Here is a 27,698-nt window from a genome sequence, read left to right as displayed (position 1 = left end):
GTGGATGAGAAAAAAGTGAAAATGAGGATATGGGTGAGGATAAGCATGTGGTTAAGGATGAGTGTGTGCATGAGGATCTGGATGAGAATGAGGACTTGAGTGAGACTCAAGAAAAGGCTTACTATGATGAGAACATCGATAAAGATGAGAGTAAAAATGATTGAGAATAAGCATGAGACTCAGGACGAAGGGAAGGATAAGAAAGAGGAGAAAACTGAGGACAAAGAAGAGATTAATGGCGGTTATGGTGATGATGAGTATGATGATGATGATAACGAAGAATGAAATACTTTATGTGTAGATACGTATTTTATTTCGAACATTACATCTCAAATTCTATAACATTTAAGCAAAACTTATGAACTAGATTATCCATTTCATAACTGATCACAACATACTCACACCATACTTGAATCCAGAATTGCTTTCTTGTTAAAGTAACTAAAATCCACATCAGCGTAATTACGTGTCTCCTCTACAGTTTCACATCACAAAACTTTCGACTACCGTCTTTCCCGGCATATAAGACGCACTTTTTTTATAATATATCTGAAAAACAGAGTGATACAGTAAAACCCCGATTATCCGTCACCCTATTAACCGATTGGTGGATTATCCGTTCTGTCTTTCTCGCTCGCGGAAAAAAATATGAGGTACTGTGCATTATATTAGTACGATTTTTTCTACAGAGTGTTTTTATAGACCTTTACCCTTACGCATTATGGCCAACTCTTCGACTGGCCGTACTATTTATCTTCTAGGAAGAATGTCTTCTACAAGTGTCAAAAGAAAACATGTTGTACTCCAGAAAAAATTGAGTGGTTTGGAAAAAGAGAAAATGTGGTTCATCTCACATCACAATACGAGAAATGAATTACAACCGTAAGCGATTTAGGCTAATGAAAATTAAAATATAAATTGTATAAAATTTGTAAATCTACAACATGAGACCTCTACCATTCCTATCTTTCCACAGACAGTTGGCATAAGTTTTCTTGGCCATTAAAAACCCGTCGTTGAAAACCAGATATAAGTACAATAAATAATGTTTTAATAACTGACTTATCGGAAAATCAAACATGAATTGTAAAAACACAGATTTAAATTAGTGAACTTCTGATCCACTATCTAGCATATGAAAAGAAAAGACGATGGAGGAAATTACGAAAATATTACGTACTTAGTTTATGGAAACTTTTTATGGTACGAATTATCCGATTTTTCGATTAACCGTTCACTCCACCCCCTTCATTACCACGGATAATAGAGGTTCTACTGTACTGAGTTTGTGAATGGGTCAAAACTTCATGGGATGCTGTGAAAACTGAGATACTGGTTAAATCATTTAAAAAGTGTGTCATTAGTAACGCTGTGGATGGTACAGAGGAGAATTTGTTGCATGATGACTCAGATTCTGATTTAGAAGAGGTTTCAAATAGGTCTTCATTTAGCTCTGGAGATAAATTTCTGGGTTTTGACGAAGAAAATTTAAAAGTAATTTTTCCTGGTTCCATTAGGTAGGTATATGATGAAAATAAACCTATATATTACTATATACTTGAAATACTGTAAATTCAGTAGGTATTATATTCAGTGACGAAGTTTTTCTTCCCTCAAATATGTGTCCAAAAATACGGCTGTATCTTATATACCAGCAAATACGGTACTTTTCTCATGAATATTTGAAAGAAGTGAAACTGTAATCTATGCTAATCAAAGGACACTGCCAGCTGATGTCAGTGGAACCACAGCAGCGCACTCACTATTATTTTTATACATGAGAAGCAAAATTAGATGGAGATATATTCGGTGCCAAGATATAAATATGATTTTCCCAAATCCACTTCCACATAAATTTCGGTCTTTATGACTTTATGATGGCGTGAGAAACAGCCATATTTTAATAACTGAAGCTTACAACAGCGTAATATATGGTTATGTTACATAAATGAGATTAATTTAACTAAGATAAGTGTATCCTACTAAACTACTGAGTAAATCTGACTGGAGTCCTCGATAATAATGTACAAGCCTTCACACTGAGGAATTACATAAATTAGTTCAAAACCGTCTTTACATTTAAACAAAAGTATCAAAACCGATACATCGAACTGCCACAGTCGTCTAGTGACTACAGTGCTGGACTTAAAATCCTGTGATCCCGGGTTCGATCCTTGGCATACCCTCGCGATTTATAACTCGTGTTGGGCAAGCCCATCATCCAAGTAACACAGGGGTTTTCTTCGGGAGCTCCAGTTCCCCTGTAGCATCCCAACAAATCTCTATCATCTCATCTCATCACGGATGTAGCATAGACCAGCCTCTTGGGACACATCTTGGGCAACAACTCTGTCGATAAATTGGTTTACACAACTGCATTCATATAAGTGAATGGTCCATGTGAATAAAACCTAAGCAATTGCTAGTAGCATTAAATTTTAGCAATAGCATCTGTGTTTTAGCATTCAGCACTAGCATTGGCATTTCCCTTTTTTCATGAATAAAGTTTTGCTAATGCTTACAAGCAGGATCTGGAAAATTTCTAGCATCTGCTTCTTTGCATGACCTACTCTATTAAATTCTTTATAATAGAACACATTAATATTGGTGCCAAGTCCAGTGTTGTGATCCTCTTTTGTTTTCCCTCTCAACCTCTTTTTCATCAAGTTTTCAGTAAGTGAACATGAAGCTGAAGTTTGAAACAAAGACAATCATTAACTGGAATTCATTTCCCAATTCTCAAAAATAAAACTGATACATCTGCACCTACTCTAACTTTGCAATGTTTATTTCACTGAAGTCTTCGGAAATTTTATCCAAATATTTGACTTTTCCATAAGTTTGAAGACAACATTGGACACTGTTGGGCAGATTGTTGTACAGTAAGTAAATTCCAATGTCTTTCCCTACTCTAACCTGATATTCTGGATCACTAAAAAAAACGAAAGAAAATTTCCATCCTCTGTTTTGAGATTAATGCTCCCCTGCTGATTTCATCAGACTGTCCAAGGAAATATTCTGCTAGTCAATCAACATGTTTCTCTGTAAACCTGAATAATTCTTGATAATCACATTGAGTGTGATAACCTGATCTCTGTAATCCTTGCAAGCTCTTATTTGCATAAGATCAGGCATTTTTAGCAGATATGCTAATGTTAAAATAAAATGTAGCATGAATAGGAGTGAACTTGAAAATATTCGAGCAGTTGCTAGAATAACTGAGCAGAATATTATTTTTATTCGCTTTATTTTGAGTGTATGCTAGAAAATCTTAAGTCACTTATCGCAATTTAGTCTTTGCTAGATATTGGTTAAACCATTCAGTTTTTTAGTAAAAGTTTTGAGTTTAACTTTATTCACTAAAAGAGAAGCATTTGCTTAAAGAATTCCAGTAAAAGCAATTGCTAAGTTTTATTCACATGGCCCAATGACCAACAGCCACGTACCCATCATTAGTAAAAAATAAATAAAAAAAATTAATGACTTCAGAATTAAGACACATCAATGCATTAATCATAGAAGTATATCCACATTAGCCATTAACAAAATGAGGAGGGAACACTTTTTCCTCAAAGTTTGCAATGGAATACTAGTCATAATTCAGTTAGTGACGACTTCTTGTCTAAGACAAAGCAATTTGGCTGCAGACACAATGCGAAGATCAAGAGGCACTTTCCTCTCGAGCTTCTTTCTTATTCAAAGAAAATTCCACTGTCGCAATATCGTCATGTACACTCCCAAAATAGCTTCTGTACCTTAAAGAGGGATTTTATTACAGTATTTAAATTCCTCTTCCTTGGGATGGTACATGCTTCTTCAGTCATGTGTGTCAATTCTCTAATAATAAAATATGCATTTATTATACAATCTTCTACAGTTATTCCACAACAGTATTCTTGTATTTCATTTCATTGAACAACTTCTTTGTTTAGAATGGCACTTTATATGTTCACGCAGATCATTGCAGTGTGAAAACAGAGCACCACAAAATCCACACTTAAAAGGTTTGTCACCTCTGTGAACCCGAAGATGAGTAAGTAGGTCAGGATATCGTTGAAATACATTTCCACAAGTTTTACATTTCAAAGGATTCTCCCCCTTTCTGTGGTCTTTCATATGGTCAGTAAGTTTGTCTTTGTTTCTAAACTTCATACCACAGGTTTTGCAGATCTCACAATGAATTTCTAAATGTTTATAGAGCCAAGACCACTCGGAATACGTTTTACCGCAAACTTCGCATCTAAATTGCTTCTCACCACTATGAGTGCGAAAGTGATTCTTTAAAGCAGATAGGTGTGAAAAATGCCTACTACATACTTTACATGTAAACCGTTTTACAACGGTATGAGTTCGTTCATGTCTTGCAAGATAACCTTTCTCTGCAAAAAACTTTCCGCAAGTTTCACACCCAAAAGGCTTCGCTACGTGATGAGTTTCCACATGATCCACAAGAACACTGGTATGTGAAAATTGCGCACCACATACCATACACACGAAAGGTTTCTGTTCCCCGTTTTGTGGAACATTTACGCTGTACACCTCTGTGTTATTCTTAAACCAATGAAGTCCAGCAGTGTCAACAACTAAACCTAACGTCGAACATTCTGGAGTATTTATGTTGTCCATTTCACCTTGCTTGATGACTGCTGAATATCTGCTACTCAGACTACATGCTTTGCTGGAACTGTAACACAAGGAAACATTAGATTCATGCAGAATGACTTTTCGATGAGAAAGCACTGTGTGTCAAGTTGGTGACAGTGTCCAAATTGCCTTCCTACATCTATTGGTAGCATCGCACGAATATGAGAAAGATGTCACTCACTGCATATCATTTATTGCGAGATTGTGCATAAATTTGTGATCTCTATGATTTCAGTTTTTGTTATCTATCCGTCTATAAGTACAGTTTTAGTTTTTACACTATTATAAATAATTGATGATTAATACTATTTATATTTAGACGTAAATTCTATCATAGGGTTACAACTAGAGATGGGTAAAAAGAGCTGGAACAATTTAGTTTCTTTGAAACTGTTTCGATACGAAACAGTTTCGTGATATAACCTGTTCCAAGGAGTGTTACACTGCTCCAATGATCACTTCAACGTTCCACATGGTTACAAGAGATAAACAGTTTTCCTCTTCTTTGCTATCTGCAAGGCCAGTCAGAAGTAGATATAATATTATCCATGTTCCACTCGGCCTTTGTGCAACAGTAGCCTATGTAGGATCTCACAATTTAATTGTACGAATCAAATTCCCTAATAAATCTGATATTAATTATTAGCTGTCCATTGATGGAGAATATGTTCATGGTCCCCTAACATATTGTTAATTTTATTAATATACCGCGAAAAATATCATCGACTAATATCGTTATTAAACTCTCCTAGGATTATATGCATTATTTTTACTAAAATCGATTCATTTTGAATTTTAGTTATTTACTGTACCTTTAACAGTAACCTACGAAAAATGACTTTCGTCGTCATAATACACTGAACAGCTAATTTAAAAACGATTCAAGGACTTTGGAACATATTCCCGAAGCAGATGAGAAGTTGGAACACTTGGCATTGATGTTGTAAACATATTCTTATGAAACCATTTCTTTGAAACTGTTATTTGGAACAGCTTCGTTCATGAAACAGTTACAGTCGAAACTGTTTCTTAAAAAGAACAGTCTATCCCATCTCTAGTTACAACCCATCTGGGTTTCATCTGGATAGTCCAGGCATTCAAATGGATGTCCCCTGGAGAGTGGATTAAAGCAAATCTGGATGCCTAGAACTCTGGGAATACTGTGAAGTACTGTATTTGCACTCATTATTATTATTATTATTATTATTATTATTATTATTATTATTATTATTATTATTACTTTTATTTAAACGAAATTGTTTTATCTGTTACTCATGAGTAGCTCCAACTACCTACTTACGAACAGACATTATTTTGCGATTTCTCAATTATATATAAATTATATTATTTAACCACTTCCCTTATTATCCCGAGTTAACTCGGGTTGCTAACATGTGTCAAAATTTATTAACCCGAGTTAACTCGTTTGAGTCCCATTGTCTACTTCATAGTGATTTTTAAGTACATAAGAAAATTAGTGATGTACAGTGATTCTACAATATTAAATGACCTCTTTACGAAAATAAAAAAATATGACACTTTTTTTTCACAAAACTGGTAAAATAAATAGTAAGGGAAGAGGTTAAGCCAGTTGATAGCATGTCCTCTGTGTTTACACTTGTCCGTATGTTATCAAAACATAAGCTAAAGCATAACTACAATCGTGAAACTGGTGATGATCCTGATATTCCTGAAATAATTTCTATAAAAGAGGGCACTGTTTATGAAACAAGGTGACAAAGTGGAAACTTTCATTTCCGAAGTATGAAAAAGAATCTCTGTCTAATTTGTACAAAGTGCTCTGATTTGTTTTCAGACCCCATAAACAAGGACTTTACCAAATATTTATTTTCTAATATTAAACGATGTTGTGAAAGCAGATATTCAGTGTAATGCCAAATATTCTCAGAGCTGTTCAGAGTTTTACGATTATTATTTGCTCTTCTACCTCTGATTGAGGTTCTGACTGATATGTACATTTATTATCAGGCAGTACATCTCACTTGACGATATATTCCAGAGGAAGAACAATAAAATTGTTTGTATTTATCTGAAGTCTGATTAGTGTAATGTGTAGCTAATCGAGCAGTGGAACAGGGAGTTTGTAGTATCAGTAGGACATGAAGAGTGTGGATTCAATGAAGGTTGCGTGCAATGTGCGGTTTTTTAAAGCATTTTATTGACCAAACCACGAAAAAACAAAAAGCATGAATATCATCACGTTTAAACAGTGACACATAATTAGCCATTTCTGCAATTTTCATTATAATCGAGTTCTTGCGGTTTGCATACTTTCTCTGTTATATGCAGATAGAAAACGTCTCCAGAACTAGTATGAAATGTTTGAATACCTACTGCTGTTAATGTATTGAGAAAACTTTAACTTGAACTGCCATAATTCGAAGGTGGAGTAACAATCATTGTCGGGAAGTAATCTGCATGCAGTTGTTTAATCTAGAAATACTAACAAATAGAACAAAGCATAACATGTCTAAAAAAAAGTCCCTATCTTTAATTATGGTAGTTTGTATTATTGAAAGCATTTTCAGCACACGCACGCACGCACGCACGCACACACACACACACACACACACACACACACAGTATACATACTACCATAAATTAAAGACAGCTATTGAGTCACTGAAGCTATCAATTTATATCCTACGACATCATCTTTATTCCATCACTTTCTTCATCATTTTACCACATTAAATTTTATATTGATTACTATATTGTAAAATTCCTTCTTATCATGTTTTATTCGATTGTAATTTTATGTCCATTATTAGCCGTACCTGTGTGCTCCACTGCACTTGTTAGAAATAAATATAAAGTAATTACATAATTAAAATAGGATATATGGTCCAGGGAACATTCGTGTTTGATAGAAGGATAAATCGTTTAATAAGTTATTTAATTTAAATTGTATTTAAATAATATTATTTTATATTGTATTATATTATATTATATTATATTATATTACTTTTTTAAGTAGGTTATTTTACGACCCTTTATCAACAGCTTAGGTTATTTAGCGTCCGAATGAGATGAAGGTGATAATGCCGGTGAAATGAGTCCGGGGTCCAGCACCGAAAGTTACCCAGCATTTGCTCATATTGGGTTGAGGGAAAACCCCGGAAAAAACCTCAACCAGGTAACTTGCCCCGACCGGGAATCGAACCCAGGCCACCTGCTTTCGCGGCTAGACACGCTAACTGTTACTCCACAGGATTGGACTATTATATTATTTAAAAGGTGTGTTGATAACAAATGTACTCCGATAAGTAAGTTTTTAATTTGTTGTGGGGGCTCTTGAATCTCAGGAGGAACAACTTTTACAACAGCGCAACATAATCTTCTTGGCTCATTACCCAATTTTTTTGCATTGCATTTATTGTATAGTTTATTCATTTTATGTATTTTAACACGATTCAATTGAGCATAGTTAAAATTTGGATTATAAAATAATGCAATGCTAAGCTAACGTACTATTACTGCATACTGAATCAATACACTCTCGTTCTTCGTTAATTCTCTGAGATGAAAATGAATGTGTACATAAACATTATTTTAAGAAATACAGGAAACGAATATACAGAATAACCTATCAAGTTTTCTGTGCATAACAAGCTATTTTAATCTTACCTGTTCTCCATTCACTCAGAAGTTACTGTAATAACATTAAAGCATTATGTCCATCTAGAGAAACTACACTTTTCAATGTGAAATAATAATTATACAAATCGATTAATTAGCTTCCGAGATTATTTCATACAAACACAGAAACATTCTCTGTATGTTAATAGCTTCCGTTTTTTGTTGTCCAAGGCTTCCCTTATAGATGAAGCAAATCACAAAGAAACACATACACGCACACATTACACATACATGCGCACAAATACATGGATAAGCAAATACAAAGACGCACATACTACACTAATACTTACAAGAGAGCAAACTGAATCATAAAAACAATCAAATTGTAAACAGTGTTCAATGAAAACTTCAAAGTATGAAAGCCTACACACGCATACAAACATACTCGAACACATAAACGTGCTCAAATCAAAAGCATGCACATAAACACATTCATATACATATTATTGAAATATTTAAATTCATACAAAAAATCACGCTAATGAAATTTGCAAATTATAAGGTAAAAGCATAAACAATGCACTCACCCCTCCAAGCTTGACACATCTTCCTCAGGACGTACCACTTTCATTTCTTCTTGTGCCTCCGAGGTATCACTCACTTCATCCTTTGTTGCAAACAAAAACAGTAACTACTATTAACACTATCTGGACTGCGAAATTAAATATTTTTTCTACAACTAAAAAACTGAAATTCTCAGGTGATTAAAAAAAAGTAAGTGCTAACAGATCACAGATGCAATAATGAGTGATGCAAATCAATCTGTAATCAAGTTCTCCACATTCAACAGATAGAAGTGCAGGTGTGAATTGAGAAAATAGTGTTAACAAAATGGACATCTCTAAATTTTATTAGGATTCTGTGTCAGTGGTGGTAAAGAAGATGATGATAAAAGGTAAAGAAAGCAGTAGTGTGATGAGAAATGCAGGAAAGAAAGAATAATATAAGAGCAGATAGAAAGCTCTGAAAAGGACAAACTTCATTAATGTCCATGCCTACATTACTTTCTAGTATATGATGTCAATATATCTAAAAAATATTTTCACATGGCAGTATTTTTTATTAGTGAAAAAATAAAATAATTTCACTTTTTTTTTTAGTCGGTTGTTTAACGACGCTGTATCAAGCACTAGATTATTTAGCATCGATGATCCTGATGATAGCGAGATGGTATTTGGAGAAATGAGGCCGAGGATTCGCCATGGATTATCTGACATTCATCTTGCAGTTGGGGAAAATCTCGGAAAGAAACCAACCAGGTAATCAGTCCAAGTGGGGATCGAACTCACAACCGAGTGCAACTCCAGATCAGCAGGCAACCGTCTTAGCGGACTGAGCTACACCGGTGGCTAATTTCCCTATTTTGATGTGAATAACATTAAACTATGAGTCTACACCTGAAACTTTTGCGACCATCACACAGGAGTGATACACTGAGCATTACTAAATTTCAATGCTTAATAACATTTACTGTGTAATATGCATCCATATATAGTTGCTAACCACTTCGTGACTATATACTAGAATGTGGTAACAGTAAGGACTATTGTCTATCCAAGCTAGAAATCGCACAATACAAAAACAATATGACGTTATTGACTAATCTGCGAGTAGTTGAAAGCCAAAGCACGCCAAGATAGGCTATAAAATATATCCCGTAAATATTTAATTATAACTAACGTTTTTACACGTATTATGTCTATTCAAATCAGTGCAATGCAATTAACCATTATGCTGGATTAAAAGAAATCTAAGTAATGTAGGCTACTTATACATTAATGTGTACTTGATATTTTCTGTTTACCACGTGCAACAATATCGTTAGTGACTTGATTAATACAGCAGCCTCTACAAAAGATAGCAATATGAGTGCTGATGATTCAGGTGAAGCATTGCCTACGTGATCTCTGTTGGCCTAAGCATCACTGTCTGCAGAATGTGACAACTGTTGCCCACTTTTGCCGCTAGATGTCAGGTCTTCTCTCTGTGCTTTTACTTGTGTGTAAATGAAAATGCGTGCTAAAGTTGGATATTTTTTGTGATTTATTTCTATGTTAAGTTTCGTATTCACTATATAAGTGTAAATATAACATCTAAATCAATATTAAGGTAATGTATTACATTATAATATATTTATCTTATATATTTAAGCGTGAAACTTGCACTACTAATTATCACATACTCAATGTTGTTATTTGTTGTTTGGTCAACTATCGAAGACAGGTCTGAACCTCATAAGCAGGAAATGGGCATTTTGAAGTTATCATGTTCTGACCAAACACCACAGATTTATTGTTATCATTATCATTATTCCATACTTTAATATGACGCTTGTGCTTGTGCAAACGCAACTCACAGTAGTACAGTTGGTCTATCTCATTCAGTTCCCAACTGACAGCTGACAGTGGTGGGGTGGAGCAAAACTAGCGCCTAGTGACACAGTAGTATGATTCTTGGCTTGGACAGAAAATAGGGCAGTAAAACCCATATGTAAATTATTTTTAAAATAAAGAGGTTTAAATATCTATCCAGCAGCAAGTCCCACCTGCTACTGTCAATGCTTGCATCTGCAGAACAAGGGAAAACTTTAGAAGCAAATTCCCTCGCTAACTAAAGTCCGTGTTGATAAACAATACTAAATTTAGTGAAAAGATTTAATGAAACAAGTTTTGTGAATTATGTGATGTAAATAAAATTATGTAATACACAAGATGGACAACACTTCCAGCAGCTACTGTGAGGAGAATGAGTACTGAATGTTATTAACCCTTAAGCAGTCACGCTAAAACCACCCTAGCCACTTAAACCGTTATTATCTCGAATATGCGAATTCAGATTTCAAAAATGTTTACGGTTATTGTTGCCTTAACAATTCCAATAAAGGTACTGAAAGTTTCAGAAGTACAGACTTACAAAATATGAAGTTACAAGCTCCATAATATCTGACTGGGGTGTTCACAACACACCGCGTGACGACTTAAGGGTTAAATACATAGTATGTAAGTTTTAATCTGGTAAAGCAGCATGAGTTTGTGGTTGCAAACAGCATGATAGCAGAGGGGATCTGCCATTGGTTGGCCGACAAAGCACAGGGAACATTCACTAGAACTCACTGTATAATATTATTACATTTATTACAGGTTTAAGAAACTGATATGTATAACTTGCTCCTAACAAACATGTTTAGATACATGCTTCTCCGAAACTACAGAAGATGGATCTGGAAATTTGTGTATGACATTACGTGAAGAATATCGAGTTCTGAGAATCTTCAATCACATTTTATGTAACTGAAATGGTTTTTGAGTTACAGCAAATAAATTACTAACAAACTATGTACATGCTGCCTGCTACCAGGTAAGAGAGTGTTAGATTACAATGTAATACGTAACACGATGTTAAAATGTCTTACAAAACGAGCAGCAAATTTATATGTCTGAATATCGAAAACGCAAAAAACAGAAGTTGGATGATACAGACATAAATTCCAATGTTCTTCAAATAGGTGCACAACATGCAGAGAAATGAAAGTAAGGAGAGGTACTAAATGTAAATCAGTTAGATAATGAAGAAATAAATTTAAATATTCCTACTCTCGGCATTTTTTACTGGCATTTTTTTTCATTCCCATTGATGTTATGTTATGTTTTATTTAACGACGCTCGCAACTGCAGAGGTTATATCAGCGTCGCCGGATGTGCCGGAATTTTGTCCCGCAGGAGTTCTTTTACATGCCAGTAAATCTACTGACATGAGCCTGTCGCATTTAAGCACACTTAAATGCCATCGACCTGGCCCGGGATCGAACCCGCAACCTTGGGCATAGAAGGCCAGCGCTATACATATTCCCATTGAATTACCTAACTGTACCTGTACAATATAATATCTCCACTTACCTTGACCTCTCTTTTCACTACTGAAAATGATAATTCGCTCTCCTCCATCAAAGAATCTCGATCCTGAAAATGTATTACAATCATACACATTAGAACAGCAGTAATGGACGCAATACTTGAAAGGATATCAAACACAACAAACACTCTTCTTTCTATTGACTGCCTTCATCAGCATTGGATACATTTCTTAAGTCAGTGACAGTATTGATGAAGTCATCTGGAAATCCTATACGGCTTTTTGGAACAGTTCTTAAAACTATTTATTAAATTCATTGATGCTAATTGGATTCTAAGACTGATGGTTCTCATGGTGTGAAGTTTGTGATTAGCTGTTCACTAAACAGACGATTATAATAAATTTTGTGTTCACATGAAATACTACTAAATAATAACAATATGTCCTTATGCAAATGTTAGTGAACTTCATCGAAATCTCGGAAACTTTTACTCAAAGCAGAGGCAGTGTGTTTTTATTTGACTGATGAAGAGGCGTGAAACAGATATGTATTAATAATACAAATTAAGTACATTGCATGGCAAAAGTCTCTCCGCAGTGAACTCAGAGGCACGTGGGAGTACTTAAGTTGGCAGCACTAAGATAAGGCGAAGGAGCAGCGGTGCGGGTCTTGACCTAGAACAGGTAGTAACTGAATAGCATTCTACGTACATACAACTGAGTGTGGACATTGTGCTTATAAGAAGTGGTCATGCTTTTCTGCGTTAGAAGTCAATATGTTATCTATTGAAGAGAGAGTGTTTTTAGTAGAGTATATCTTCCATGAAGGTGATACGTTTCCAGAAAATGTAAAACGTAAATTTCGTGAACGTTTTCCAAATTTGGTATGTTCCAATCGAGATGCTGTGTGAGATTTAATTACTACGTTTCGTGACACCAGATCAGTACATGATGCTCCGAGAAGCGGAAGGTCTAAACATTTAATCCAGGCAAAAGTGGACGAAATTGGTGATGTAATGTTGAGGAGCTTCAATAAATCAATACGGAAATTAGCACAGGAAACAAATGTCTATGCGGTCAGGACATAGAGCTGTAAAAAAAAAAAAGGAACTTAACCCAGATATGCCTACTGTCCTATTAAAAGGACAGTTGTCAATGTTTCAAATTACCCTCTCTACAGTCAACGCATTTACTTTTTCACAGGTGTCACTATTATTGGTCTTAATTACAGGCTTGCAGAATTGCATGTTTATTTCAGCAATGGCATCCAAGACGCAAAGCAGATAAGAATGTTAAATATTTTTACAGTTCGGAATTATTTTACAAATTGTTGTAGATCAAATGACTCCTAATAAACATAAATATAACATGAAACCACAATGTGTTCGAAATGTCTATTCATTGCAACATGACAATGACGAAAACTTATGTGTCCTTTTAACAGGACAGTAGGCATATCCCCATATATTTTGAAATTGTTTCGCTTTTTCAATTTTAGTGGATTTTCCCTGCATAAAATGCTATCTATGTTTGAAAATTATGCTACAGGCGAAATTTCATCTCAAATACAGACATATCACTATAATTCAGCCTACAAATGCCACACAGAGTTCGTGTGCACTCAAAATTGGGGTTCTGGCGTCTTGTCAGCCCACTGAGGTGGGTCGATATGAAGGGAAAAGTTGAGACAGTGTCGGGTGTAGTTGCTGGGTAGCTAGTCGGCAGAGCGTTGGTGCGCTAAGCCAAAGGTCCCAGGATCGATATCCAGCTCCAGAACAATTTTTCCTTTGAAATTATTCAGTCTGCTTCACTGGGAGATCTGTTTACAAGTGGAGGACTGGCGACGTTCTGGAGGGACGTATTGAACGGACATAAGTTTCTATTGCTTTTCATTTAGTATTTTTGGAAGAGGTCTTATTTTCTATCTAAATTGTCATTGTCATAACAATGTATATTTTAGAAAATGAACTGAAACCTGTCTTTCGACATTGCCACAGCAATTGCTTCATTATATGAATCGTCACTTCTCTCCCAATATAACCTCCTCCTCGAAACTTCAACACTCTTTTCGCCTATTACTTATTTTTACGTATCAATAGCAATACGGTACTATTCAACGACGAATGCATTCCAGAGTTAAAACGAATTTAGCCACAATGCATCATTCTTCAGAATAATATTAGTAGTAATAATAAAGAAACTATAATAAAATAACGTGATAATAATAATAATAATAATAATAATAATAATAATAATAATAATAATAATTGTAAATTACAACAATTACATTGTTTCCTTTCATGTAAGCATAGTATACAATTATTCCTCAAAATGTATGCTCATATGCCTACTGTTTCTAGCTCAACCAGTTACAACTAGAATGTTTCGACACCATACAAATATTTCAGTTATATACTGCATTAAATGAGATTTGAAAAATACACAAAAATTACAAAAAAAATATTTCAGGCATATCTGGGTTAACTTGCAGTTTTATAAATTTACAGTTGTCCACGAATTAAAAGATCATCAGAAGAGAATACATTATTGTCGGTGGTTCTAGTCATTCATCAATCGACATGGACGTTAAGTTTTGGACAGAACGTTTTTCACTGATGAAGCATGGTTTAGTCTTTCTGGATATACCGTATGTTAATAGCCAGAATTCGCGTATTTGGTCATCAACTAATTCCCATGAACTGCAAGAAATGCCACTACATGCCGCAAAAATCGGAGTTTAGATTGTCATTTCCAGAGTGCAAATCATAGGACCAATTTTTTTTAACATGACCGTAGATTCAGAAGTGTATTTTTCAGACATTATTTACCCATTCATCGTTCTTCTGAATGATTATGAAATGGAAAGATGTTTTTTTTTTTCAGCAAGACAATGCGACTCCCCACACATCCAATCAAACGTTACGGCTATTATATGAAATCTTTGGGGAATGGATTATCACTAAAGGGCTACGGTCACCTCGCTCCCCAGGTCTTATGCCCCCAATTATTACTTTTGGGGTGCTGCAAAATTCACGGTATATAAGAATAACTCCAAAACAATTGACGAACTTAAGGGAAAATCACCAATTACGTAATCTCAATTACACGGGAAATCCTACACAAAGTGTTCAAAAACAAGTGTAAAAGAGTCAAACTCTGCCTTCACCAGTGAGGACGACATTTCCAGCATCTCTTGTAACATTGGTAAGTAATTAAGATCAATTTAATCTAACTTAATGTAATTTAATTTAGTATGCTTATATATGTCGCTAAGTTTAGCATGATTCGTTGCTAACGTAACTGAGTATAACTGAGTGCATATTCCCTACGTATTGAGTTTCGTGACCGTATGTACTAGACTGTGTTTTTACTAACAACATTTCGATTCTCTTTTGTTTGGCACGGTTCAGTATGGAATAGTGACCAGTGCCAAGCATAGTCGGTACTGCCATACTGTCGGAATTATCCACTTGTTGCTTTATCCTTTATGTATCTATTGTACATAGTACATTCTCTCAATGATTGTTGACCACGGCTGTAGAACAACTACTCGCCAACAGATTGTAGCAGCACACAGTGACAGAGACTGAGGCAACAATAGAGCAAGTGGCTGACACAAAGACTGACGAAAGATGCTATATTATAATATGGGGATAGACGGTTATCTTCGAAATACAATGTGATATTTGTACAAAGAAAGAATTACAGAAACAAAACAATACCTATACTCACCACATTGTCTGTCTTAATCTCTGGCACCAATGATTTCAAAATACCTCCTTCACACTTTATAGTCATCTGCAGATTATTATTTTCACAGTATTCAATGTTACTTGGTTTCTCAATGCCTTCATCCTGTGCATCCTGCGAAGTTTTAAAATATTTAACATTCTCCAATATTTGTTATTACAGTTTTGTTGACATTTCAAATGGGATTTCTATAGCAAGCGACACTGAAGGTTTTTGACAAAAAAAAAGTGGAAAAGTCATCTAATTTTCAGAGGGAAGGTAGTTTGAAATGTAGAGAATTAGTAATATAGGACGTCAGTTAACTTGAAAACTTATTAGAAAATATCTAAAAATTGGAAAGAATTGATCGATGTAGGTAACCTAAAAGTGCACGTCAAATAGAGAAGTAGAACACTTCAAAATGAACGTGAAATACATATTTCACTTCACTCAGTATATGCAAAGCATACTAAAAGCCTAAACTAACTTAACCTAATCTAACCTGTCACAGATTCGTATAAGCAAGGCATATCAAAAACCTAAACTAAACCAAACTAACCTGACACAGATTCGTATATGCAAGGCATATGAAAAACCTAAATTAACCTAACCTAAACTTCCACAGATTCTCGCACCGTAGAACTAAGAAAAATACAAGTCGGAAGTTTCAGTGTCCTGTGCTATAGAAATGCCTTTTAAATTAGTCCAATATACTTAAAATATTTTTAAACGATATAATACATGGTATGATTGGTATTATTGGATGCATTTGGTAGGAAAAGTCTATAATCCGTAAAATGACATATGCCATTTTTCGCACTCACCTCCAGTTGTTCCCCTAGAGAAAGTGGGTCTTCCTCTTTCACAGGACAAGATAGCGTAGTCGTCAAGACTGGTTCATGACTGACATCTTCCTCAAATTTCGTGCCATCATCCCCTATACTGTAATAAGCAGACTTTATTTAATTACTCTATACTTCAGAGTGCTCAATATATTTAATGCGTAAATACTTTACTTCTCTTTTTATAATTATTATGGACAAGTATAAGTTGCTTAAATTTTGAGCTAAAATACAAATGTCTTAACTAACGGGAGGTTATTGCACTGTGGAACAGAGCGCGTATGAAATGTAAGGCAAATACTGATAAGCTACTGGCGAATGCCGCGCAAGCTGTGGAGTGGAGTCCCGCAGTACAATAATCTCCCTGTTACTTACTTACTTACTTACAAATGGCTTTTAAGGAACCCGAAGGTTCATTGCCGCCCTCACATAAGCCCGCCAGCGGTCCCTATCCTGTGCAAGATTAATCCAGTCTCTATCATCATACCCCACCTCCCTCAGATCCATTTTAATATTATCCTCCCATCTACGTCTCGGCCTCCCTAAAGGTCTTTTTCCCTCCGGTCTCCCAACTAACACTCTATATGCATTTCTGGATTCGCCCATACGTGCTACATGCCCTGCCCATCTCAAACGTCTGGATTTAATGTTCCTAATTATGTCAGGTGAAGAATACAATGCGTGCAGTTCTGTGTTGTGTAACTTTCTCCATTCTCCTGTAACTTCATCCCGCTTAGCCCCAAATATTTTCCTTAGCACCTTATTCTCAAACACCCTGAACCTATGTTCCTCTCTCAGAGTGAGAGTCCAAGTTTCACAACCATACAGAAGAACCGGTAATATAACTGTTTTATAAATTCTAACTTTCAGATTTTTCGACAGCAGACTGGATGATAAGAGCTTCTCAACCGAATAATAACACGCATTTCCCATATTTATTCTGCGTTTAATTTCCTCCCGAGTGTCATTTATATTTGTTACTGTTGCTCCAAGATATTTGAATTTTTCCACCTCTTCGAAGGATAAATCTCCAATTTTTATATTTCCATTTCGTACAATATTCTGGTCACGAGACATAATCATATACTTTGTCTTTTCGGCATTTACTTCCAAACCAATCGCTCTACTTGCTTCAAGTAAAATTTCCGTGTTTTCCCTAATCGTTTGTGTATTTTCTCCTAACATATTCACGTCATCCGCATAGACAAGAAGCTGATGTAACCCGTTCAATTCCAAACCCTGCCTGTTATCCTGAACTTTCCTAATGGCATATTCTAGAGCGAAGTTAAAAAGTAAAGGTGATAGTGCATCTCCTTGCTTTAGCCCGCAGTGAATTGGAAAAGCATCAGATAGAAACTGACCTATACGGACTCTGCTGTACGTTTCACTGAGACACATTTTAATTAATCGAACTAGTTTCTTGGGAATACCAAATTCAATAAGAATATCATATAATACTTCCCTCTTAACCGAGTCATAAGCCTTTTTGAAATCTATGAATAACTGATGTACTGTACCCTTATACTCCCATTTTTTCTCCATTATCTGTCGAATACAAAAAATCTGATCAATAGTCGATCTATTACGCCGAAAACCGCACTGATGATCCCCAATAATTTCATCTACGTACGGAGTTAATCTTCTCAAAAGAATATTGGACAAAATTTTGTACGACGTCAACAAAAGTGATATTCCTCGAAAGTTACCACAGTTGGTTTTGTCCCCCTTTTTAAAAATAGGTACAATTATGGACTCCTTCCATTGTTCTGGTACAATTTCCTTTTCCCAAATAGCAAGTACAAGTTTATAAATTTCGCTATATAATGCACTCCCACCCTCTTGTATTAATTCTGCTGGAATTTGATCGATACCTGGAGACTTGTACTTTTTCAGATTTTCTATCGCAATTTCGACTTCTGTAAGCGTGGGTTCGGGTATAAATGGCTCAGCAGTTTGTATTTCAATTTCGTCCCGATCATTTCTATTTGGCCTATGTACATTTAGTAGTTGCGCAAAATAGTTTTTCCATCTGTTTAGGATTGATGGAGAGTCTGCAAGCAAGTCACCATTCTCATCCTTGATAACGTTTACCCTTGGCTGATATCCGTTCTTAAATTCCTTTATACCCTTATATAAATCTCGAATGTTTTTATTCTTACTATTTGTTTCTACCTCATTCAGTTTTTCCTTCAAGTAACCTCTCTTTTTATTCCTAAGTGTACGACTTGCTTCCCGTCTTTCATTGAAATAATTATCTCTCTTCTCCTCAACTGGATCCTGTAAGAATTTCAATTTTGCCTGTTTCCTTCTTTCTACTACCATGCAACAATCTTCATCAAACCACGGTTTCTTTTTCTTAGTTTCATAATAACCTATGCTCTGCTCAGCTGCAATTTTGATACTATCTCTGATATTTTCCCACACGCTATTAACATCTAATTCTTTCTCAACTTCGTCGGAACTTTCTAAAGTGGCAAACCTATTCGAAATTTCGACCTGATAATTTTGCTTAGCTTCCTCGTCCTTTAATTTCAAAATATTGAATTTAGTAATATTAACTTGTTGCTCTACTCGCTTGGCTACTGATAATCTTTCTCTTAATTCTCCAATCACCAAATAATGGTCAGAATTACAGTCTGCACCCCTGAAAGTTCGAATATCTACTATACTAGTATGTCTCCGTTTATCTATCAAGATGTGATCTAGTTGGTTGTGTGTCAATCCATCTGGAGAAGTCCAAGTATATTTATGTATATCCTTATGGGGGAATGTTGTACTTTTGACAATTAAATTTTTCGATGTGGCAAAGTTGACTAATCTAACTCCATTGTCACTACTAATTGCGTGTAGGCTCTCTTTTCCAATAGTTGGTCTAAAAATATCCTCCCGTCCTACTTTAGCATTGAAATCCCCCAATAAAATTTTCATGTGATATCTAGGGAACTGATCAAAAGTATGTTCCAATTCCTCATAGAAGCTATTCTTTATATGGTCGTCTTTCTCTTCTGTAGGGGCGTGAGCATTTATAACTATGATGTCGCACCATCTACCCTTAAGTACTAAATATGATAACCTGTCACTGATAAATTCGACCTTTTTTACTGCTGATTTTATTCTTTTATGAACAAAGAATCCTGTTCCTAATTGGTGATTATTGTTTCCTTCCCCGTAATACAACAAGTAATCTCCTATTTGTGATATGCCATTCCCATCTAACCTAACCTCTTGTACTCCTACGAAGTCTATTCTATATCTAGCTAGTTCTTTTGCTACTAATGTTACCCCTCCTGTTCTATAAAGACTAGTTACGTTCCAAGTGCCAAATCTCAAATCCTTATTCCTTTGCTGTGGTCGTGCCAGAGTATCAGTCCTATTCCGAGGCTTATTATAGGGATACGTAACAAGCTGTTTTTTACGGTGATGGGTTGTTAGCCCTTCGCCCAACCCCCAAGCTGGAGGACCACCCCTTATCGGCTGTCCACGACTGCTTATTCAATATATTCGCAGCTACCCTCCATATCTCGAGGCCGTCTCCTCTATCCGCAACCTGAGGACGCGCCATGCCGTGGTGATAGGGACCCACAATACATGGACAATAATCTCCCTGTACATATCAAAATCATTTCAATGCAGTATTTGAGTCTTCTGGTATAATCCTGACCCAGGTAAATTTGATTTAATAAATTTAACAACAAAATTAAGCAAATTGTTTAGTATATATTATTTTATTTTATTTTTATTTTAATGTACCGAAGTACATATTTCCGTTCCATTACTCTTTCATCGTAAAATTGTTTAGTGTTCATGTCTATTCTCCCCCCCCCCTTTTTTGGGGGTTTTCAATAGCACGGGTTTGTTTTACGAAAAAGTGGGAAAATGATATAATTTTCAGAAGAATGACAGTTTGGAATGTGAAGAATTCATATAGGACGTCAGTCGACTTGAAAACGTATTAGAAAATAGGTAAAATTTGGAAAGAATTGATCGGTGTAGATAACCTAAAAGTGATTAATTTATTACGTGAAATAAGAGTAGAACATTTAAAACTTTAACATGACACTCACATTTCACTCAACTTAGTATATGCAAGGCATACAAAAAGCCTATCCTAACCTAACTTACCTGTTACAGATTCGTATATAAGGAATACGAAGAGTCTAAACTAACCTAAAGTGTCACGTGAAACAAACTGAGACCTGTCATGTGAAAACCAAACAATAATTTTCAAAAATGGACTTTTACAGGGATCCCCATTATCTATAGCATCTCTACCATCCATATTCTGAATGAACTTTCGGAAGATTCGATAACTTCCACAGTATGGTTACTACTTCCAGACCAGCAGTTTTGTAGATGACACAGTGATCATAAGCAAAGGCCCTACAGCAACAGGTGAATTAACAAGAATGATCATTCAATGTAGAAACAAATGGAACACAGAATATTTACACAAACCTATTAGCATATAATGTACCGTAGTTATTGCTACAAACATCCCCTTACTAAAGGGTTGCCACAAGGACAAAGTGTTATAAAGCTTTTCGAATGTCCAGAAAGACAATACAGACCGATTCTTTCTTTTGTTTAACTGACTGGAGGATACATTCATGAATGGATGAAAGGAAGACATGTGTTCCGGGAGAATCAGTAAAACCCCTCTAGTATTTATTAAAGATGACGTAACTGCGAAAATCCTTATCAGGGCTCTCTCGATTACTCTTCGAACAAGTCAATAAATTGTTATTGGACGTGGTTAGATCAAGATTTTTATCACCGCCTTTATGGCTCAGTATTGTTAGGGCTTTTCTTAGTACTAGAAGTACAGTTCCTGAAACTAAGTATTCTAGAAGCAATTCTGATGCTATAGGACTTTTAATAGTCCATACCACAGTCTAGTATACGCAGTCACGAAGCTTGAGTTGTTGAGGGTACTAGGAACAATAGACTGTGCCGGTACTATCTTGCCTTGTCTGTGATGAGGCGATAGTAGAGATCCTAGTGGTTAGCAACTATCTATGGATGCGAATTCCCTACGTATTGAGCTTCGTGACTATATACTACTGTATAGACTGTGGTCCAAACAATCATGTGGTCAGGTCCGGAAGCAGTACCACTTAGTAGCCTCGATAATTTCGTTTTTAGTGTCAAAAAGTCATCAATTTCAATACAATCAGCTTCACTAATTTCTTGCGGATACTCTGCCCGTATAAAATTGTTCTCTGTAGAAAAGATGTTGGAATAATAGCCACGTATTTTGCAGTGGCGAAGCTAAGGTGTAAATACTGAGTAGGCTGAAAAAATCTGTTTACCTTGTATCTTTTTATACAGCAGATGTTTCTCGGCTTTTCTATCAAAATTTTTTGTGACACACACCCCACAAGAAGAAGAAGACCACTCATTTTCATCCCCAAACAGAATGCAGGCATAACAATATAACTTACTTGTGTCAGAGCACCCTGTTAGTCAAGAATATTTCTTATACCATGAAAATTGAAAATTTCTATTTTGTCTTCTTCCATCCGCTATTTTAATATGTAAATGTGGTGTCGAACTTCTATCTTTGTAAGTACATTTTGTTTCATACATCCAACTTGAAAATGGTTTCTCTATTAATTCTACAAATAATGACCTCAATGTTCTCTCAGTATGCATCATTTTGCCTAAAATTAATAGGCCTATGTAACACATACACGCATGCACTTTTGATTAAACCAACATTCAACAACGCAGCACATTCACAGAACACCAATATAGCGCGAAGTATTATTGTCATGAAAGGCTAGTCTCGTTTCGTACGGAGATGTGACGAATCGATACCCCTCCCCAGTCTCCCTCAAGCTTGAGAATCAAGGTCGTAGTCAAGCCTTTAAAGGCTTTCGCCACAAGCCTCGCACTGAACTCTACATATTGGAATGACTGTCAACAGTAGAGTTAATATATGGAAGAATAGGAGTGAAACAAAGTGTTCCGATACATCGATATTACAAACTTAAAGGACTACTGTTACTAGGTATAATAACTCAAATTTTTGGGTAGGCTAAGCCTCAAAGGGCTCTTAAGAGCTTCGCCACTGGTATTTTGGAAGTTTCGATTGAGCAGGAAATATTATCGTTCCTAAATAGGTCCTACATTACGGAGGGCTCAGCGACGTTGGTTACAAAAATTAAACTGTGTGAGCTGGTACATATAAGCATTCTTTCTCTTCTGTATGTCTCGTTTCGTGGCTCTTTCAACATTAGAATATATGAGTTATAACATTTTTGGTTATTTGTACTAGCCTTTTTTTCTGCGCCTCGTAAAATCTAGCAGGGACCTTGTGGTCAGGTAACAAATGAACTGCTGAGCCAAGTAATAAAGAAATTAAACTGCTCTATAGAATTCATCATCAGTAAGTTCTGCAAAAGAATTCCGCTTTCCAGGTTAACTTAGAATTGTATTCATTTAATTGTGGATCATAATGGGTTATGTGGATTTCATTTTTCACATGAATAATAGGATATTGACTGGGTGCAACAGAATCATTACAGCAGTCGACTAAATTTGTTCTATGGCCTAGGCCTATATTCCGTTGTATAAAAACGACTTGCGTTTATTCGCATATCTCTATTACTTTTTAATGTTCTACCAGAATGCTCACATAATGCTGGAGAGTGTGACGGAGAGTTTGCTAAATTGGTATTATTATCAATTTTATGTAAACTCACCTTGCTATCCTTTGACTTTCTGAGTTTCGAAGATATAACTTAAAAACATCAATGTAATTCCTAAAAGCATCCATGAAATTTCTGTTACTAGGGAAGAATAAACTGCCTAAAATGACGCAATACCAAAGCACACCTAAGTGAAAAGGTACATAATAAAATTACTTGCTGTAACTTCTTTACAACAAAACACATCCAATTCACAATAATACCAAACAAAAGCGACTTTAAGAGATGTGCGAAAATACTTTAAAACCAAAGCTTTAGATATTGATCACTATAAACTTAATTCAATTAATTGAAGTTCATATTTTTGGTAAAATTCCTATTATCAATTAATAGAACACGGCCATGATACCTTACATTGACACGTCAAGTTGAAAATAGAAATACGGCAATAAGCGTGAATCTGACATGCCGTGATATACATCATACTGGGGTAGGGTGGCGGTGATGTATTATGGCTAGATCAGGGTGCGAATTAAGATTTCGTAAGGGGGGGGGGGGGGAAGAATCCTAGATAGAGAATACCATACGTAAAATTATTATTATCCTCATTCTATACGGCTCAACACTTGGTCGCATTGAGTTTCTTGTCTTGCATCATGACCATAATAATAATAATTATATCCATGAGCAGGCTTAAGATAAGATAAGATATTCCTAAGTTATTGACTGTTGTCAGCTTGCCGGTGATGATAATACATCAATATCATTTTCTTTGCTTACTTTGCTTACTTTATGAAGTACATGTACTCGTATTAAAACAATTATATTTTGTGAGGGGTGGGATAGAAATTATCCCTGGCAGGGATGTTAATATGAATTTATGAGAGGGGATCCCCCCCCCCCCCGTTAATTCGCACCCTGGACTAGATGTATCGATTAGGACAATTTCGAGTAGTCTATCATTGTTCATCCTCAACAAACAATTGTAATGTAATACAATATAAAATTTCTGATGCAACGATTGATGCCATAGGATCTCACGTGTTAAAATCATCCTTAGCTATAATTAGTAATCATTTGTATCCAACAAAATTTTTATTGTAAATGATTTCCTACGTTTTCTTACCTTAATGTTTTTTCTTTTTCTTTCCAAATGTCACAAAATTGTTTTGTTTACTTATTATTCTTTATGAATTGATTAGTAGGCCGATCTATCGAACCCTTATTTAGGACGGCTTTTGTTTAAACAAATTTCTTCTGCATAACCTCTACTATGTACTCGTACTAGAACTTACATTTTTCTTGTTTAGGTGTCTGTTTTTGTGTGACTGTCTAAATCAATGAATCCTAAAAACGACCCCATGCACATTTGAACAGATCCAATTGTCGATAGTTTATAATTATGATCCAAATTCACTTAAGAAGTCATTTTTAACTGGTCAGCATTTGCCAAATTTACCACAGTATAAATCCATTTATTTCACTATACATGTATATACTATGATATGGGTATGAGAAATATATTCTGAAATTATGTTTCCTAAATGGAGGCAGGGTAGCTCATTTGGTAAAGCAACAAACTTCGGGCTAAATTTCAGGTGGTAGTAGAATTTCTGTCATTGCTAAAACTTCCACAAACGGACTCACAGTTCATACAGTCTCCACTCAAATTCAATACTGGGTCTTTCCTGGTGTGAATGACATAGTGTGGCAACATCACCCCATTTTAGTGATGAGGTCACCAAAGCATCCAGTTCTACTTCCTTGTGCCCTCTGCGTATTCATGGCGTGTAAAGGGTACTAGTATACTTTTACATTGTCCAAGTATTGATGTAAGTCCATCAGATTGCACGAATCCCCTGGTGATCCCTTGAGAGGATATTCACATCGGAATTTTGGTAGTGTGTGTCAGTTCCCTCCTAACGTTTATATATACCTAAATCTAACTTAAACCTGAGGACAAAACGAAAAACCCATGCCATACATATAGAGGAACAACTCCTAACTAAAAAAAATGTCATGGCAGAGTCAGAAATCAAACCTGAAACCTCCTCATTAGGAGCCAGTATCATTAACCACTAAATAGAAAGCGCGGATACTCCTTAGAATACTTATTTTTTTCTTTTCATTATCTTTCTTTTTCTTTTCTTTATTGTTAATTTAAGGTAGATTATTCTTCCAAATAGTACTGAATATTAAGGCAGTGAAATGAGCGGGCTCGGTTTGAATCCTGATTGCGTCAAGTTACCTGGTTGCGGTTTTCCCTCAACAAATTAAAGTAGAATTTCTGGGTAACTTTCGGCATTGACCTCGGACTCATTTCGCCATCATTAATTCACATATCATTATCATCCATCTATACCATAGCCCGGGCTCAGTTCATGATGCAGCATGCTGTACTTGTACAAGAGCGCAACCATTCAGCTGCCCAAACATTCACACAATAGGAGTGGTAAGCACAATAAGCCTCAGGCTACAGTGAAAGCCTTTGGGTCCCTCCTCCGTACAACAGGAAAAAAAAGACTTAGACATACCACATTGACAATGCAACTTTTCTTCATCTACTTGTTTGTATGGTTACACTGAAACTAAACCTTATGTCCTAGTTGGTTGTTTTATTTTATTTTATTGGCTTATTTTACGACGCTTTATCAACATCTAGGTTATTTAGCGTCTGAATGATATGAAGGTGATAATGCCGGTGAAATGAGTCCGAGGTCCAGCACCGAAAGTTACCCAGCATATGCTCGTATTGGGTTGAGGAAAAACCCCGGAAAAAACCTCAACCAGGTAACTTGTCCCGACCGGGAATCGAACCCAGGCCACCTGGTTTCGCGACCAGACGCGCTAACTGTTACTCCACAGGTGTGGACTCCATAGCAGATTCTACCCAACACAGTGAATAACAATAAAAAAATTCCTCCTGTACTCACTATACTCATTAAAATTTTAGTACTGAAAGTGAATGCACTAGCCATTCAACGAAGGCACTCATGATTTACATGTTCATTACAGTTTCATACCGCATCTTGTGTTTTAATAACAATACATAAAAGTGAATAAGTGGAAAAGAAACACAACTTTCAATTTATACGTCAAATATATTTATTACACTCGTACTTCTTTGGCATAACATTTATCAGTACTTATAATTCAAATTTCCTACCACCACACGAAACTCTAGTTTCCTAATCTGAATCAGTATTAGCATGAAGAAATAAATGCAACTCAATACTTTTCGATCTCTGCAGAATATTAAAAATAGTAGCAATTATTGCTAATTTTCACACCCCTAGCGAAAAGCATTTACAGTTAATATTACTGATCATTAAATATATTAATGAACCTATATTTCTTTTAAATATGAAGATAGACTTTAATTTTTGTGACAACGCTTGGTGAAACAATACTATATTGATCCATAAATAATTTACATTTTTTAGGAACTTATCACATGGTTTTGTGGGAAATAAATATATTTTTATAAAGACTCAAGATAAATTTTCATTTAGAAGTTAATTTTTAAGAATAATCTTAATGTCAATAGTTCTTATACATAAAATTATTTTATCAATGTCAGAAAGTTTTAATAAAAGAGAAACACTGGTATATTCCCCTGTTCTACTAAATAAGGATAAAACTTAATCATTATATTGGTATACTATTAAGAGAAATAAAAGTAAGACACAAATAATGTGTTAAATATGAAACAACCTTACTGCAATAAAGGCAGTACAGGAAATATTTTCAGATTCAGATACAGAGTGATTCACGAGGATTTACCGTCCTTTACGGAGCTTATTTCTGAAAACATTTTGAGCAAAAAATGTCATATAAACATAGTTCCTATTCTCAATATTTTCAGAGTTACACTAATTTAAAGTTGTTTGTAAAATACGTTTTTTTCTTTAGTTTGATGGTAAGAGAAAAATAAAAATAGAGAATGAACCATTCAGAAGTATTATTTCTTTAATTGGCAGGTGTTATGAAGCTAAAAATGTGCTGTGAAATCCTTAGTTGCTTCGTACAGACATCTTTTTCTATATTTAACTAGAAAATTACATTACTCTTCCGCATTTATCACAACAATTATTACCATCACTCCCACCGACTTAATTATTTGCAGTTCAATTTTGCATCCTAATTTACAGTCTTGGAGAGTTTACAACACATTTTAAAAAATGTCGCCGTCCACTTGAGCACACTTGGCCACACGCTTGTGAACGGCACTCGTCTAAGTAACTGCAAATCTTTGATTTCCATAGCACTCGTGCTGGCTGCTGACTGCACACTGACCAAGATCACGCGTTCACAGCAGTGC

At 35.4% G+C, this 27,698-nt stretch overlaps 1 protein-coding gene across 3 annotated transcripts in view; it reads right to left on the bottom strand.

Moving 5' to 3' along the window:
* Positions 1 to 290: 290 nt before the first annotated feature.
* Positions 291 to 27,698, bottom strand: part of LOC138693169 (zinc finger protein 480-like) — a 50,846-nt gene continuing 23,438 nt past the window's right edge. For 2 of the 3 annotated variants that reach the window (XM_069816881.1, XM_069816889.1), the window contains exons 6-10: positions 16,710 to 16,827; positions 15,889 to 16,020; positions 12,201 to 12,263; positions 8,832 to 8,911; positions 291 to 4,684 (exon numbers count right to left, since the gene is read on the bottom strand). In XM_069816881.1, the coding sequence (XP_069672982.1) occupies positions 3,904 to 4,684; positions 8,832 to 8,911; positions 12,201 to 12,263; positions 15,889 to 16,020; positions 16,710 to 16,827 (1,174 nt within the window). In that variant the 3' untranslated portion in view covers positions 291 to 3,903. Of the gene's footprint in view, positions 4,685 to 8,831; positions 8,912 to 12,200; positions 12,264 to 15,888; positions 16,021 to 16,709; positions 16,828 to 23,431; positions 23,817 to 27,698 lie in introns of those variants that run through there. The other variant, XM_069816899.1, reaches the window with a different exon arrangement.

The sequence above is a fragment of the Periplaneta americana genome, chromosome 2, assembly GCF_040183065.1.
Source record: "Periplaneta americana isolate PAMFEO1 chromosome 2, P.americana_PAMFEO1_priV1, whole genome shotgun sequence".
NCBI classification, from domain to species: domain Eukaryota; kingdom Metazoa; phylum Arthropoda; class Insecta; order Blattodea; family Blattidae; genus Periplaneta; species Periplaneta americana.
The sequence above is the reverse complement of the archived record's forward strand: the minus strand, read 5'-3'. Positions and strand labels throughout refer to the sequence as shown.